Below are 16,636 nucleotides of genomic sequence, written 5' to 3' on the forward strand. Positions count from 1 at the left end.
GGAATGTTCATCTGAACTCCTGTCTAGATCTTTGAAGTGAATGCTTTCCTTTTTCTCTTGTTAATCCTTTGAGGTAGTTATATTTTTGGACACACTGAAAGCTGCTGTGCCTCTGATTTGTATCACAAACTGTGCTATTCTTTTGGAATTATTTAAAAGGAGCAACATATTTTTGAAATATTTTTGTTCTCTAGCTTTTTGATGTTCACCTAGAAAATAGCCCAGATGCTATCATGCCATAAAGTATTCTGGTACACACACACACGCACACAGAGACATAGACACCACAGACACACACACACACACAAACACACACACAGAGACCCAGACATACACACATACACACACACACACACACACACACACACACACACCCCTCATCAATCTGAGTTCTTCCTGGGCAGGATTATAGCTGTACATTCTAGTTTCTTGAATTGCTAAATAGAATTGGCTACCAACTAATAATAAGTGTGCTTTTAGAAAGAAGTCATAAAATATTTTGACTGAAGGAAATGTATAAATTAGAATAGTTAACCTTAGAAGGGGTTCTCTTTTCTTTTCAGGTAAAATTATACTAATATCATCTTGAAAGACTTCTAGAACTGTCACAGTTTCTATCCCTGAATTCCCTGTTTCTGTCAGGTATTCCGTTATTCTGTACTAAGCCCCAGGGTCTCTTTGGGCTGGTTCTTGCCCCCACAGGACACCTGATCCTCTGTCCTGAAACTTAAAAGATAATTTTATTGTCTTGAAGATGTGATGAAGTCGTTATGATTTCTCTATATTAAAGACATGTGATTCATTTGGCTTTCCTCATATAACCCTGTATCATAGACAGTCTTCCAAGCATCTTTTTCCATTTTTCAGTCTCAGTTTTTGCCCATCTTTGTTCTTTTTTACATATTGAATCCTTCTTGATGCCCACTGTAATACCTATTCTCTTGCCAGTAATACTTACTGTATCCTTTACCTTTTCTGAAAACCTTCTTCTACCTTTTCACTGTAATAGAAGGAACCTGATACTCTCACTGGCACATTATGTCTCTGGACACCTTCCCAAGTGATTGACATTCATTCTGTGTGTGGAGTTTACAATTCATTCTCTCCAGTGACTGTTTTTCTAACTCTTGTCCATGTTTATTTATAGATGACAATGCAGAATATGCTGAGAGGTTTATGGAGGAAAATGAAGGACATATAGTTGATATTCAAGACTTTTCTTTGGGCAGCAGTCCACATGTCCGAAAGCATTTTCCGGAGACTTGGATTTGGCTAGACAGCAACATGGGGTAAAAACTTATAAAGTTCTTTGCCCATATATATTTTGTTCAGTGTTTGTTTTAAATAAGCTTTGCCCTCTTTCTAATGTTTAAGTACAAACATAGTGTAACTAAGAACTAAGTAGACCAAAATAATTTTTTAGGAAATGATATTTATTGAATCTGAATACAGGTTTTGATAAAGCCACACACAAATTATGGCAGGAAGGTCTCATCAATGAGGAGACAGGCCTTTTTTTTTTTTTTTTTTTTTTTTTTTTTTTTTTTAATGAAGGGCGATTTTGACTTCCTTGAAGTCTCATGATTCTTGTTGAAGAAAAATTGCTGGGAGTACATTTGTTGTCACAGGGTGGGAAGCACTCACGATTATCTCCTGCAACCCCTGGCAGTGCTGCTAACTGAACCCTGCTCCTCACAAAACATTCCCAGTAGTCACAGGGAGAAGTGGCATGGGTGGTGGAAGGAATTCAGCTTAGTTGATAAACCCCGTACTACCTGGCCTGATAATTGAGCAGGTAAATCATGAAATCCACATCGTATTTTATAGTCAGCTGTTTAAAGATACTTGAGTTAACACATGAGTGAAATCTCAAGGAAACAAATAATAGCATTGACAGGGATACACAGAAAAACTTCTGCAAATTTAGAGAAAAAATTGGAGTTCAGGTTGAAAATATGTATTTATTATTTATAAAAAATTTGTGAAAAAGTGATGTTTATTCTGAAGATGTAAATATTGCAGGAAGATTTTATTAGAATATGGATTGATATGCAGTATCATGACCTTGCGATGACCTATTCTTTGAAAAGTTGGGGTCTACTATTTTATACTTAAACCTTTTAAATGGTTTTAAATTCAGATATGCAAATAATATGAAAAACTGAACTTCTTCCAAAAATAGTTTAGATTATGTTGGATTATATCAAAATGTATCAGTTCTTGGTTTTGTGATGTTTATGTTTATTATCTTGACTTCAGTTCTAGGATTTACCAAGAATTTGAAGTAACTGTACCTGATTCTATCACTTCTTGGGTGGCTACTGGTTTTGTGATCTCTGAGGACCTGGGTCTTGGACTAACAAAGACTCCAGTGGAGGTATTGTATTAAAGAGCTGCTTATCAATGTTACAGTGACATTAAGCTAATAGAGCATCAGCTCCTCAAGGTTTTTTTTTTTTTTTTTTTTTTTTTTTTTAAATGACTGCTTATAATGTTTATCACAGTTTAGAGATTCCTTGGCTTCATCTTTTGCTTATTATCTGTTTTATATTTAAGAATGTGAGCTATATTTAGCTTTATAAACTGCTAAATGTGGGAAGTCCATATTAACATTTGGGTGGAAAAGTTTATTATTGACCTGAACTAACCATCTCCAAAGGCCAGAAGAGAGAGAAAGGAAAAGAGAGAGAGAGAAAGGAGAGGAGAGAGTGAGTCTTTCTATTTGTCCTCTTCAAGAATGAACAGAACTTCTCAAGATGTTCGCTAGCCAATATTCCATCATGTCTTTTGGTCAAATTGCATCATATATTGTTTTCTAAGCCAGTCACTGGCAGGAGGAATATAATGGTCATGAGTGGCCTGAATTGTCTCATTTGAAATTGAAATGTAATTTCAATTTACAAAATAATTGTATTCATGAAAAATTCAGTGTATATTGAAAAATGCTTTGGGTTTATATAGCAATTGGAATTAGATTGTAAGCTCAGGCCATTATAAACAGACAATTCAGCTACATGAATGTCTGAAGGAACATTCAAGAATCATGAGGAACATGGGGCAATTTTTCATTGTCTGGGGCTATCCTGAGTATTGCGGACTATCATCCACTAACTACCTATAGCCCCTTCGAGTCATGGTGACAATCTAAGACACCTTCACAAGTGTCCAGATAAACTCTAGAGGGAGTTACTGCTGCCAGCAAACCACTGGCCTAAACTAATCCAGGTTTAGCTTTAGATGCAGGGGTGGGGCTTGGCCTTTTCTGTAAGACTTGGCCAACAATATCAGAATTGGATCACTGAGGAGGAAGCATATGTGTTCAGATGTCCCACACATTTTCTCATCTATATGTAAAAATAAATCGTATATATGTTTTAGAAATAATTTCCAATTTCCTCTTTAAATTTAGTCAGGAGGCACATGTATTCAGATGTCCCACACTAGAACGGGGCTGCTGGATTTGGCAGGGCTTTTAAAGCAGATTGGTGGAGTCAATACAGTATGAAAGAAGAGCACATTGCTTTGGGATTAGACAGGCTGGGTTCTAGTTCTGGCTCCTCTACTTGCCAGCAATATGAATTTGTACTAGTTACAAAAATCTCTAAAATTTAATTTTCTTTTCTCTAAAGTAGGAGCCTAACAGTAACCTCATGGGGTCTGTAATGACCAAACAAAATAATGTATGTGAAGATCTTGGTTGCTATAAGGCACTGAATAAAGTATAGTGATTATTATGTTAAGTAACATAAATCAAGTCAATTTGCCATCATTCATTTGTGATAAGTTGCTGTTTGCTTTCTGTTGATAGCAAGTTGACATTTCTAGCTGAAGTTAAAAGTTTCATAGGTTTTATGAAGATTGCATTTAATTGCATAAAATGTGAAGAATTTTGACCTGAATAAAAATATGTACTCATTGTGTTCTTTCCAGCTGCAAGCCTTCCAACCATTTTTCATTTTTTTGAATCTTCCCTACTCTGTTATCAGAGGTGAAGAATTTGCTTTGGAAATAACTATATTCAATTATTTGAAAGATGCCACTGAGGTAACATATTCAAGCTTTTGTTGATCATTTACACTACAGGAGAAAATGGAGGTAGCACGAAGGGATTGGGTTGTGTAGTATCTGGGCATTTGGGATTCTAAGCACTTTATACATTTCTGGGAGACTGAAAATAGACATGTCTTTTCAGTGATTTCTTCTGCTAATTAATGCCTAAGATATTATTAGCATGTCTACATATTACCTCCTTGAATTTTCAGCATAGGTTTTGCCGTGGAAGTTCCTTATTGTCTCTGAAGCATGCCTTTCTCTTTCCTGCCTCCCTGCATTTTCCCCTGGTTTTCCCCACATCTGGAATGTGTGGCCACTTCTCACTGCCACTGTGTGCCCACTGCAGTTTTTTTTTTTTTTTTTTTTTTTTTTTTGAGACAGGGTCTTGCTCTATCACCCAGGCTGGAGTGCAGTGGAGTGATCTTGGCTCACTGCAATTTTTGTATTTTTCATAGAGACAGAGTTTTGCCATGTTGGCCAGACAGGTCTTGAACTCCTGGCCTCAAGTGATCTGCCTGCCTTGGCCTCCCAAAGTGCTGGCATTACGGGCATGAGCCACAGAACCCAGCTGCCATTCTGTTATGTTTGTAGCCCCCATGTTTATATTTTCAAGGATTCACTATTGGATTCATGTATTTTGTATCTCCTTAGCTAGTCATTTCCCTGGGAGGCAGGAATTAGGTTCACTATTTGTGTTGTGCCCACAGTATGTTAACCAAGTGACTGATTTTTCTTCCCCCAGAATAAATAGGGATATGTAATTAACTTTATTACATGCATGAAAATGCCATAATCTCTTTAGGCACTTTATACATAAACTTTTTAAATTAAAAATTTAATTTTTCAAGCTTTTTATTGGCATACTTGGCTGACAATGTGGGAAGTCAATTTTTTTTTTATTTTTTAACCCAGTCATCATGGTACTGTTTAACAAGCAAAAGATCTAGAGTCAAAAGGCCTGGATTCAATGTTGAATCTACCACTTACCAACAAATGACTTAACTGTAGTTTCCTCATCTATAAAATGGAAATGATAATTATTATACCCATAAAAGATACTCTGAGAAGCAGATGAAAAAATCAATGGGAAAATAATTCATAAAATGTAAGGCCTAGAGAGATGCTATTATTGATGAGACTGGTAACTCTGGGGTAATTTATAAAAGTTTACAACCAAGATATGCTTCAGGACTAATGTCTGAGTTGTACTTTCCCTGCAATAGTTTTTTACAGAGACTTTGATAAATTCAATAACATTTCATGCTGTTTTCTTCATATTTTTCTAATGGGACCAGTATGTTCCAGGATGACATAGTTAAATCAAGCTGGTGGTAATATCAATATATGAAATAGCCTTTCGGTGCACATCCTTACCATCTAATGGCTTCAGATAGTAAGAGAATTTAATATTAGCAGGACGACTAGAAATGGAGCTAAAGAGTGCCCTTTCCCCATGTATCTTGAGGTTGAAGGGAAAGCATAGAAAGGAAAGGAAGTTTTTCCTGATACCCTTTGATACTCTCCTTGGCTGAATCTTTGTCTCGTCTTTTCTCTAGTCTTTAGCCTCACAGATTTGACAGTACTTAAATTGGTGATAAAAGAGTACTTTACTGAAGGGCATTTATTATACAAAAGCTTTGATTTATTTTTTCTTTCAGGTTAAGGTAATCATTGAGAAAAGTGACAAATTTGATATTCTAATGACTTTAAGTGAAATAAATGCCACAGGCCACCAGCAGACCATTCTGGTTCCCAGTGAGGATGGGGCAACTGTTCTTTTTCCCATCAGGCCAACACATCTGGGAGAAATTCCTATCACAGTCACAGCTCTTTCACCCACTGCTTCTGATGCTATCACCCAGATGATTTTAGTAAAGGTAAATATTTGATGCCTGAAAGAAATGAAATGGAAATACATAATTAAAAAGAGCAGAAGATTTTTTTCTCTTGGTTAAATTTTTTGGCATATCTAGTAGGTTGTCTTCTTTACCCTTCTGGTAATGCCTAATCACTTTCTCGTCTGTATGTAAAAATAAATCATTCAGAAATAATTGCCAATTTCCTCTTTAAATTTAGTCAGGAATGTGACTATAAAGACTAACATCTCTTTTGCAGTCATTTACATCTACAGACTGTGTTACATTGGGATCCTATTAAAACACGGTCAAGTTGATTTGTCGATTTGGAATTTTGGAATGTTTCAGTGAAGGTAAAAGAGATTTTGTGGATTTTTTTCAGAGAAGGCATTCTAGACAGAAAGATAATGAGCATACTGGATAAACACTTGTATTCTGGGGTGAGGCAACCCTGTGTTTGAATCTCAGCTCTGCCAAGTGTAATTTTGAACAAGGCATTTAATCTCCCTGTCTTTGGATAATAATAGGAACTACCTCAAAGGGTTTTTCTCCTTACATTTTCATCTTCTTCTCTGTCATTTCCTTTTTCTTTTTTTATTGTTATACTTGAAGTTTTAGGGTACATGTACACAACGTGCAGGTTTGTTACATATGTGTACATGTGCCATGTTGGTGTGCTGCACCCATTAACTCATCATTTGCATTAGGTATATCTCCTAATGCTATCCCTCCCCCATCCCCCCACTTCACGACAGGCCCCGGTGTGTGATGTTTCCCTTCCTGTGTCCAGGGGTTCTCATTGTTCAATTCCTACCTATGAGTGAGAACATGTGGTGTTTGGTTTTCTGTCCTTGTGATAGTTTGCTGAGGATTATGGATTCCAGCTTCATCCATGTCCCTACAAAGGACATGAACTCATCCTTTTTTATAGCTGCCTAGTATTCCGTGGTGTATATGTGCCACATTTTCTTAATCCAGTCTATCATCAATGGACATTTGGGTTGTTTCCAAGTCTTTGTTATTGTGAATAATGCCACAATAAACATATGTGTGCATGTGTCTTTATAGCAGCATGATTTATAATCCTTTCGGTATATACCCAGTAATGGGATGGCTGGGTCAAATGGTATTTCTAGTTGTAGATCCTTGAGGAATCGCCAAAGTGTCTTCCACAATGGTTGAACTAGTTTACAATCCCACCAACAGTGTAATAGTGTTCCTATTTCTTCACATCCTCTCTAGCACCTGTTGTTTCCTGACTTTTTAATGATTGCCATTCTAACTGGTGTGAGGTGGTATCTCATTGTGGTTTTGATTTACATTTCTCTGATGACCAGTGATGATGAACATTTTTTCATGTGTATGTTGGCTGCATAAATGTCTTCTTTTGAGAAGTGTCTGTTCTTTGCCCACTTTTTGATGGGGTTGTAGGTTTTTTTTTTTTTTTTTTTTTTGTAAATTTGTTTGAGTTCTATGTAGATTCTGGATATTAGCCCTTTGTCTGATGAGTAGATTGCAAAAATTTTCTCCCATTCTGTAGGTTGCCTGTTCACTCTGATGGTAGTTTCTTTTGCTGTGCAGAAGCTCTTTAGTTTAATTAGATTCCATCTGTCAATTTTGGCTTTCATTGTCATTGCTTTTGGTGTTTTAGTCATGAAGTCCTTGCCCATGCCTATGTCCTGAATGGTATTGCCTGGGTTTTCTTCTAGGGTTTTTATGGTTTTAGGTCTAACATTTAAGTCTCTAATCCATCTTGAATTAATATTTGTATAAGGTGTAAGGAAGGGATCCAGTTTCAGTTTTCTACATATGGCTAGCCAGTTTTCCCAGCACCATTTATTAAATAGGGAATCCTTTTCCCATTTCTTGTTTTTGTCAGGTTTGTCAAAGATCAGATGGTTGTAGGTGTGGTATTATTTCTGAGGGCTGTGTTCTGTTCCATTGGTCTATATCTCTGTTTTGGTACCAGTACCATACTGTTTTGGTTACTGTAGCCTTGCAGTGTAGTTTGAAGTCAGGAGGTGTGATGCCTCCAGCTTTGTCCTTTTGACTTAGGATTGTCTTGGCAATGTGGGCTCTTTTTTGGTTCCATATGAACTTTAAAGCAGTTTTTTCCAATTCTGTGAAGAAAGTCATTGGTAGCTTGATGGGGATGGCATTGAATCTATAAATTACATTGGGCAGTATGTCCATTTTCATGATATTGATTGTTCCTATCCATGAGCATGGAATGTTCTTCTATTTGTTTGTGTCCTCTTTTATTTCACTGAGCAGTGGTTTGTAGTTCTCCTTGAAGAGGTCCTTCACATCCCTTGTAAGTTGGATTCCTAGGTGTTTTATTCTCTTTGAAGCAATTGTAAATGGGAGTTCACTCATGATTTGGCTCTCTGTTTGTCTGTTATTGGTGTATAGGAATGCTTGTGACTTTTGCATATTGATTTTGTGTCCTGAGACTTTGCTGAAGTTGCTTATCAGCTTAAGGAGATTTTGGGCTGAGACAATGGGGTTTTCTAAATATACAATCATGTCATCTGCAAACAGGGACAATTTGACTTCCTGTTTTCCTAACTGAATATGCTTTATTTCTTTCTCTTGTCTGATTGCCCTTGCCAGAAATTCCAACACTGTGTTGAATAGGAGTGGTGAGAGAGGCCATCCTTGTCTTGTGCCGGTTTTCAAAGGGAATGCTTCCAGTTTTTGCCCATTCAGTATGATATTGGCTGTGGGTTTGTCATAAATAGCTCTTATTATTTTGAGATACGTCTCATAAATACGTAATTTATTGAGAGTTTTTAGCATGAAGGGCTGTTGAATTTTGTCAAAGGCCTTTTCTACATCTATTGAGATAATCATGTGGTTTTTGTTGTTGGTCCTGTTTATATAATGGATTACGTTTATTGATGTGCATATGCTGAGCCAGCCTTGCATCCCAGAGATGAAGCCCACTTGATCATGGTGGAGAACCTTTTTGATATGCTGGATTTGGTTTGCCAGTCTTTTATTGAGGATTTTTGCATCAATGTTCATCAGGGATATTGGTCTAAAATTCTCTTTTATTGTTGTGTCTTTGCCAGCTATGGTATCAGGATGATGCTGGCCTCATAAAATGAGTTGGGGGAGGATTCCCTCTTTTTCTATTGTTTGGAATAATTTCAGAAGGAATGGAACCAGCTCCTCCTTGTACCTATGGTAGAAATCGATTGTGCATGTGTCTGGTCCTGGACTTTTTTTGGTTGGCAGGCTATTCATTACTGCCTCAATTTCAGAACCTGTTATTGGTCTATTCAGGGATTCAACTTCTCCCTGGTTTAGTCTTGGGAGGGTGTAAGTGTCCAGGAATTTATCCATTTCTTCTAGATTTTCTAGTTTATTTGCACAGAGGTGTTTATAGTATTCTCTGATGGTAGTTTGTATTTCTGTGGGGTTGGTGGTGATATCCCCTTTGTCATTTTTTATTGAGTCTATTTGATTCTTCTCTCTTTTCTTCTTTATTAGTCTTGCTAGTGGTCTATCAATTTTGTTGATCTTTTCAAAAAACCAGCCCCTGGATTCATTGATTTTTTGAAGGGTTTTTTGTGTCTCTATCTTTTCAGTTCTGCTCTGATCTTAGTTATTTCTTGCCTTCTGCTACCTTTTGAATTTGTTTGCTCTTGCTTCTCTAGTTCTTTTTTTTTTTTTTTTTTTTTTTTTTTGAGGCAGGGTCTCGCTCTGTTGCCCGGACTGGAGTGCAGTGGCCGGATCTCAGCTCACTGCAAGCTCCACCTCCCGGGTTTACGCCATTCTGCCTCAGCCTTCCGAGTAGGGACTACAAGCGCCCGCCACTTCGCCCGGCTAGTTTTTGTATTTTTAGTAGAGATGGGGTTTCACCGTGTTAGCCAGGATGGTCTCGATCTCCTGACCTCGTGATCCGCCCGTCTCGGCCTCCCAAAGTGCTGGGATTACAGGCTTGAGCCACCGGTTAGAGTGTCAATTTTAGATCTTTCCTGCTTTCTCTTGTGGGCGTTTAGTGCTATAAATTTCCCTCTACAGACTGCTTTAAGTGTGTCCCAGAGATTCTGGTATGTTGTGTCTTTGTTCTGATTGGTTTCAAAGAACATCTTTTTTTCTGCCTTCATTTCGTTATGTACCCAGTAGTCATTCAGGAGCAGGTTGTTCAGTTTCCATGTAGTTGAGCAGTTTTGAGTGAATTTCTTAATCTGAGTTCTAGTTTGATTGCACTGTGGTCTGAGAGACTGTTATAATTTCTGTTCTTTTACATTTGCTGAGGAGTACTTTACTTCCAACTATGTGGTCAGTTTTGTAATAAGTGCAATGTGGTGCTGAGAAGAATGCATATTCTGTTGATTTGAGGTGGAGAATTCTGTTGATGCCTATTAGGTCTGCTTGGTGCAGAGCTGAGTTCAATTCCTGGATATCCTTGTTAACTTTCTGTCTCGTTGGTCTGTCTAATGTCAACAGTGGGGTGTTAAAGTCTCCCATTATTATTGTGTGGGAGTCTAAGTCTCTTTGTAAGTCTCTAAGGACTTGCTTTATGAATCTATATGCTCCTCTTTTAGGTGCATATATATTTAGGATAGTTAGCTCTTCTTGTTGAATTGATCCCTTTACCATTATGTAATGGCCTTCTTTGTCTCTTTTGATCTTTATTGGTTTAAAGTCTGCTTTATCAGAGACTAGGGTTGCAACCCCTGCCTTTTTTTGTTTTCCATTTGCTTGGTAGATCTTCCTCCATCCCTTTATTTTGAGCCTATGTGTGTCTCTGCACTTGAGATGGGTCTCCTGAATACAGTACCCTGATGGGTCTTGACTCTTTATCCAATCTGCCAGTCTGTGTCTTTTAATTGAAGCATTTAGTCCATTTACATTTAAGGTTAATATTGTTATGTGTGAATTTGATACTGTCATTATGATGTTAGCTGGTTATTTTGCTCATTCATTGATGCAGTTTCTTCCTAGCATTGATGGTCTTTACAATTTGGTATGTTTTTGCAGTGGCTGGTACCGATTGTTCCTTTCCATGTTTAGTGCTTCCTTCAGGAGCTCTTGTAGGGCAGGCCTGGTGGTGACAGAATCTCTCAGCATTTGTTTGTCTGTCAAGGATTTTATTTCTCCTTCACTTATGAAGCTTAATTTGGCAGGATATGAAATTCTGTGTTGAAACATCTTTTCTTTAAGGATGTTGAATATTGGCCCCCACTCTCTTCTGGCTTGTAGAGTTTCTGCTGAGAGATCCACTGTTAGTCTGATGGGCTTCCCTTTGTGGGTAATCCAACCTTTCTCTCTGGCTATGCTTAACATTTTTTCTTTCATTTCAACTTTGGTGAATCTGACAATTATGTGTCTTGGAGTTGCTCTTCTCGAGGAGTATCTTTGTGGCATTCTCTGTATTTCCTGAATTTGAATGTTGGCCTGCCTTGCTAGGTTAGGGAAGTTCTCCTGGATAATATCTTGCAGAGTTTTAACAACTTGGTTCTATTCTTCCCGTCACTTTTAGGTACACCAATCAGACACAGATTTGGTCTTTTCACATAGTGCCATATTTCTTGGAGGTTTTGTTCATTTCTTTTTACTCTTTTTTCTCTAAACTTCTTTCTCACTTCATTTCATTCATTTGACCTTCAATCACTGATACCCTTTCTTCCAGTTGATAGAATCGGCTACTGAAGCTTGTGCGTTCGTCATGTAGTTCTCGTACCATGGTTTTCAGCTCCATCAGGTCATTTAAGGACTACTCTACATTGGTTATTCTAGTTAGCCATTCGTCTAATCTTTTTTCAAAGTTTTTAGCTTCTTTGCGATGGGATCGAACTTCCTCCTTTTGCTTGGAAAAGTTTGATTGTCTAAAGCCTTCTTCTCTCAACTTGTCAAAGTCATTCTCCATCCAGCTTTGTTCCATTGCTGGTGAGGAGCTGCTTTCCTTTGGAAGGGGAGAGGGGCTCTGATTTTTAGAATTTTCAGCTTTTCTGCTCTGTTTTTTCCCCGTATTTGTGGTTTTATCTACCTTTGGTCTTTGATAATGGAGATGTACAGATGGGGTTTTGGTGTGGATGTCCTTTCTGTTTGTTAGTTTTCCTTCTAACAGACCCTCAGCTGCAGGTCTGTTGGAGTTTGCTGGAGGTCGACTCCAGACCCTGTTTGCCTGGGTATCAGCAGTGGAGACTGCAGAAGAGTGAATATTGCTGAACAGCAAATGTTGCTGCCTTATCATTCCTCTGGAAGCTTCACGTCAGAGGGGTACCCAGCCGTGTGAGGTGTCAGTCTGCTGCTACTGGGGGGTGCCTTCTAGTTAGGCTACTCAGGGGTCAGGGACCCACTTGAGGAGGCAGTCTGTCCATTCTCAGATCTCAAACTCCTTGCTGGGAGAACCACTACTCTCTTCAAAGCTGTTAGACAGGGACATTTAAGTCTGCAGAGGTTTCTGCTGCCTTTGGTTTGGCTGTTGATGTTCTTCTTAATGTTAAAGTCTCTGAAAAGTATTCAGGGCTCCTTCAGCATTTAAGAAGTAGTCATCTCCATGCTTATGCATTTTTGTTTCATTTTTCCTTTCCAAACTTTCCATCCTCTTTTCAATAAAGGAACTGCATCTCGTTCTGTTGTCCAGGCTGGAGTGCAGTGGCGTGATCTTGGCTCACTGCAACCACCGCATCCTGGGTTCAAGCGATTCTCCTGCCTCAGCCTCCCAAGTAACTGGGATTACAGGGGCCTGCCACCATGCCCAACTAATTTTTGTATTTTTAGTGGAGATGGAGTTTCACCATGTTGGCCAGGCTGGTCTCAAACTCCTGACCTTCGATCTATCCACCTCGGCCTTCCCCAAGTACTTCTTCTTTGTCATTTTCAAGGCCAGTCCATGAGATGCCTTATCTAATTTAACTAGAACTTACTAACAGATTTGAAGTAAGAATAACAAAATGGTAGGCACTGTGTCATCAGATTTAATTCGGTTCAATGGAAATGGTGCCTATTAAGTGTAAATCCTGTTGAAAAACATTTCAGTTAATGAAGTGTACTGTACTTAGTGAGAAAATGTAAAAGTAGGAAAAATTAATCAAAGTTATGGTAATTTATTATAATACAAACTAACAAGAAAACTCATTCTGTGAAATGAATGTATTACTTGTTTAAATAAAATATCTAATTTAAAGAAAACAAAAGAAGAAATGATAGGTGCTTATCTAGCCATACATAAACCTTAGACATAACAGGTCAGATGTTTGTGTTCATATCTGTGTATAGTTCTCTGTAAATATGTGAGTAGAGACCATGTTGATTGTGTTCATTTTTTTCAACAGGCTGAAGGAATAGAAAAATCATATTCACAGTCCATCTTATTAGATTTGACTGACAATAGGCTACAGAGTACCCTGAAAACTTTGAGTTTTTCATTTCCTCCTAATACAGTGACTGGCAGTGAAAGAGTTCAGATCACTGCAATAGGTAAGAATAGAGTATATCACCATTGATTGATTTAATTGTATACGATCATATATGTTGTTCCTGTAATTATAGATGTATTTTCTTATTGAGTCCTAATAAGAAGAGATGGCAAAAGTTTTAAATTGGGCCCAACAACTGATTATAATATGAAGGCTAGCAAATCATGTATCCTAAAACAGTTCTCAGTCATCAATGTGCATAAGAATCACCTGGGAGTCTGGTTTACTAGGTCTGGAGTGGGGCCTGGGAATCTGCATTTCAAACAAGCTCCTAGGTGTTGGTGATAGTCTTGGCTTGTAGACCACACTTTGAGTAGCAAGGCCTCACTATACTGTGACTGGAGGGAGGGGTCATTCCTAAGAGCAGAGCTTCTGGATTCTGCGGCTCTCCACCACTGGTGAATATCAGGATCTTCTAAGGAGCTCTATAAATACAGAAATGTCTAAGCTCTACTCTAGACCTACTAAGTCAGAATTGCTTGGGGTATGGCTTGGTCATGTATATCTTAAAAAGCTTTCACAAGTGATTCTGATAACCAAAGGTTGAGTACTACTGCCTAGAGCAGTTCTCTGTGCAGGATATGAGTAACCTTTACAGTAGAAAGTTACTCACTGACTTCGGTCACCTCTCCTAGTTACTTTCCGTAACATAATAGTACTTTTCAAAAATTGGCAATTTATAATTGTATAAATTTATGGGATACAAAGTGGTATTATGATTTATGAGTGCCATGTGGAATAACTAAATCAAGCTGGTTGACGTACTCATCACCAATACAACAGTTAAGTATTAAAAAAATACTTAACTGTTTTTTTTGGTGGTGGGGAGAACATTTGAAATTTGCTCTCTGAGCATTATTTATTTATTTATTTATTTATTTTATTTTTGAGATGGAGTCTCACTCTGTCGCCCAGGCTGGAGTGCAGTGGCGCGATCGTGGCTCACTGCAAGCTCTGCCTCCCAGGTTCACGCCATTCTCCTGCCTCAGCCTCCTGAGTAGCTGGGACTATAGGCATCCGCACCACGACTGGCTAATTTTTTTTTTTTTTTTTTTTTTTTAGTAGAGATGGGGTTTTAGCGTATTAGCCAGGATGGTCTTGATCTCCTGAACTCATGATGCACCTGCCTTGGTCTCCCAGAGTGCTGGGATTACAGGCGTGAGCCACTAGGCCTGGTCTTTATTTATTTATTTATTTATTTTGATGGAGTCTCTCTCTGTCTCCCAGGCTAGAGTGCAGTGGCGGGATCTTGGCTTACTGCAACCTCTGCCTCTTGGGGTTCAAGCGAGTCTCCTGCCTCAGCCTCCTGAGTAGCTGGAATTACAGGTGCGTGCCACCACGCCCAGGTAGTTTTTGTATTTTTGGTAGAGATGGGCTTTTGTCATGTTGGCCAGGCTGGTCTCAAACCCTTGACCTCAGGTGATCCACCGTCCTTGGCCTCCTAAAGTGCTGGGATTACAGGTGTGAGCCATGGCACTCGGCCTTTCTTAGCAGTTTGGAAATGTACAATACTCTTGTTATTAATTATATTTACCATGCTAAAGGTACTTTTTTTTTTTTTTTTTTTTTTTTGAGATGGAGTCTTTCTCTGTAGCCCAGGCTGGAGTGCAGTGGTGTGATCTCAGTTCACTGCAACCACTGCCTCCTGGGTTCAAGCAATTCTTATACCTCAGCCTCCCACGAAGCTGGGACTGCAGGTGTGTGCCACCATGCCCAGCTAATTTTTTGTATTTTCATTAGAGACGGGATTTTACCATCTTGTCCAGGCTGGTCTCAAACCCCTCACCTCAGGTGATCCACCTGCCTCGGCCTCCCAAAGTGCTGGGATTACATGCATGAGCCATTGTGCCCGGCCTAAAAGTATTTTTTAATTAAACACTGTGTCTATACAATTGGTGTTATTAGTCAGGGTTCTCCAGAGAAACAGAACCAATAGGAGATACTTATATATAAAAGGAGGTTTATTATGAGGAATTGGCTCATGCAATTATGTAGGCTGAGAGTTCCCATGATCTGCTTTTGCAAGCCGGAGACCCAGGAAAGCTGGTAGTATAATTCACTCCGAGTCCACTGGCCCGTGAACCAGGGGAACTGATGATGTAAATCCCAATCCTAGGAGAAGATGAGATGAGATGTCTCAGCTCAAGTAGTGAGGCAGGAAAAAAAGGTGAATTCCTCTTTCCTCAAGCTTTTGTCTATTCAGGCTCTCAGTGGATTGGATGGTGCCCACACACACTGGGGAGGATAATCTGCTGGACCCAGTACACTAATTCAAATGCTAGTGTCATCTAGAAACACCGTCACAGACACTCAGAAACAATGCTTGATCTAGGCATCCCTCGGCCCACTGAAGTTGACACACAAAATTAACCCTCATGAATGGTTTGTTTATATAGTTGTGCTTTACAAATAACTGAAGAAAACATTTTAATTAATGACGTCTAATAGTTTGTTAGGTCTTTCTTTCTTTTTTTTTTTGAGATGGAGTCTTGCTCTGTCGCCCAGGCTGGAGTGCAGTGGCAAGATCTCTGCTCACTGCAGGCTCCGCCTCCCGGGTTCACACTATTCTCCTGCCTTAGCCTCTCGAGTAGCTGGGACTACAGGTGCCTGCCACCATGCCCTGCTGATTTTTTGTATTTTCAGTAGATATGGGGTTTCACTCTGTTAGCCAGGCTTGTCTCGAACTCCTGACCTCAGGTGATTCACCCGCCTTGGCCTCCCAAAGTGCTGGGATTACAGGCGTGAGCCACCGCGCCCGGCCTGTTTGTGAGGTCTTTAAGGTGTTAGGACCTAAAACATGTTTTTACAGTTCTTTTATATTTTCACTGGCAGGTGTAATGCTTTTTTATTATAACCCAAACAACCAATCCGTAGGCAGAGGACTTTCTTTGGAGGCATATATAGACACACACATATATGTGTGTGTATCTATCTATCTATCTATCTATCTATCTATCTATCTATCTATCTATCTATCTATCTATTTTTTTTTTTTGGAAGAGACAGGGTTTAGCTATGTGTGCCCCAGGCTGGACTTGAACTTCTGAGCTCATGCAGTCCTCCTGCATCAGCCCCTTGCATAGCTGGGACTACAGGCATGCATCACTGTGCCTGGCCAATTCTTAAAAGGAATTAAATAAGCTCTCTGTTTAGGGGAATAAATTCTTTTTAAGCATCTCACACAGTGTTGGGATGCTGGGAAATGGACTACACATACACACACACACGCACACACGCACACATATACACAGAGGGAAGGAGCCTGGCTTTTTAAATATATACCATCACTCC

General features: G+C 39.0%; 1 protein-coding gene across 1 annotated transcript in view; it reads left to right on the forward strand.

Moving 5' to 3' along the window:
• The window catches only part of CD109 (CD109 molecule), a 147,637-nt gene that overhangs the window by 100,385 nt on the left and 30,616 nt on the right, over positions 1 to 16,636 (forward strand). The window contains exons 18-22 of the mRNA XM_010372224.2: positions 1,148 to 1,289; positions 2,260 to 2,377; positions 3,931 to 4,044; positions 5,712 to 5,930; positions 13,202 to 13,346. Coding sequence (XP_010370526.2) covers positions 1,148 to 1,289; positions 2,260 to 2,377; positions 3,931 to 4,044; positions 5,712 to 5,930; positions 13,202 to 13,346 — 738 coding nt within the window. The remainder of the gene's footprint in view (positions 1 to 1,147; positions 1,290 to 2,259; positions 2,378 to 3,930; positions 4,045 to 5,711; positions 5,931 to 13,201; positions 13,347 to 16,636) is intronic.

This window comes from Rhinopithecus roxellana, chromosome 4 (genome assembly GCF_007565055.1).
Source record: "Rhinopithecus roxellana isolate Shanxi Qingling chromosome 4, ASM756505v1, whole genome shotgun sequence".
NCBI classification, from domain to species: Eukaryota; Metazoa; Chordata; class Mammalia; order Primates; family Cercopithecidae; genus Rhinopithecus; species Rhinopithecus roxellana.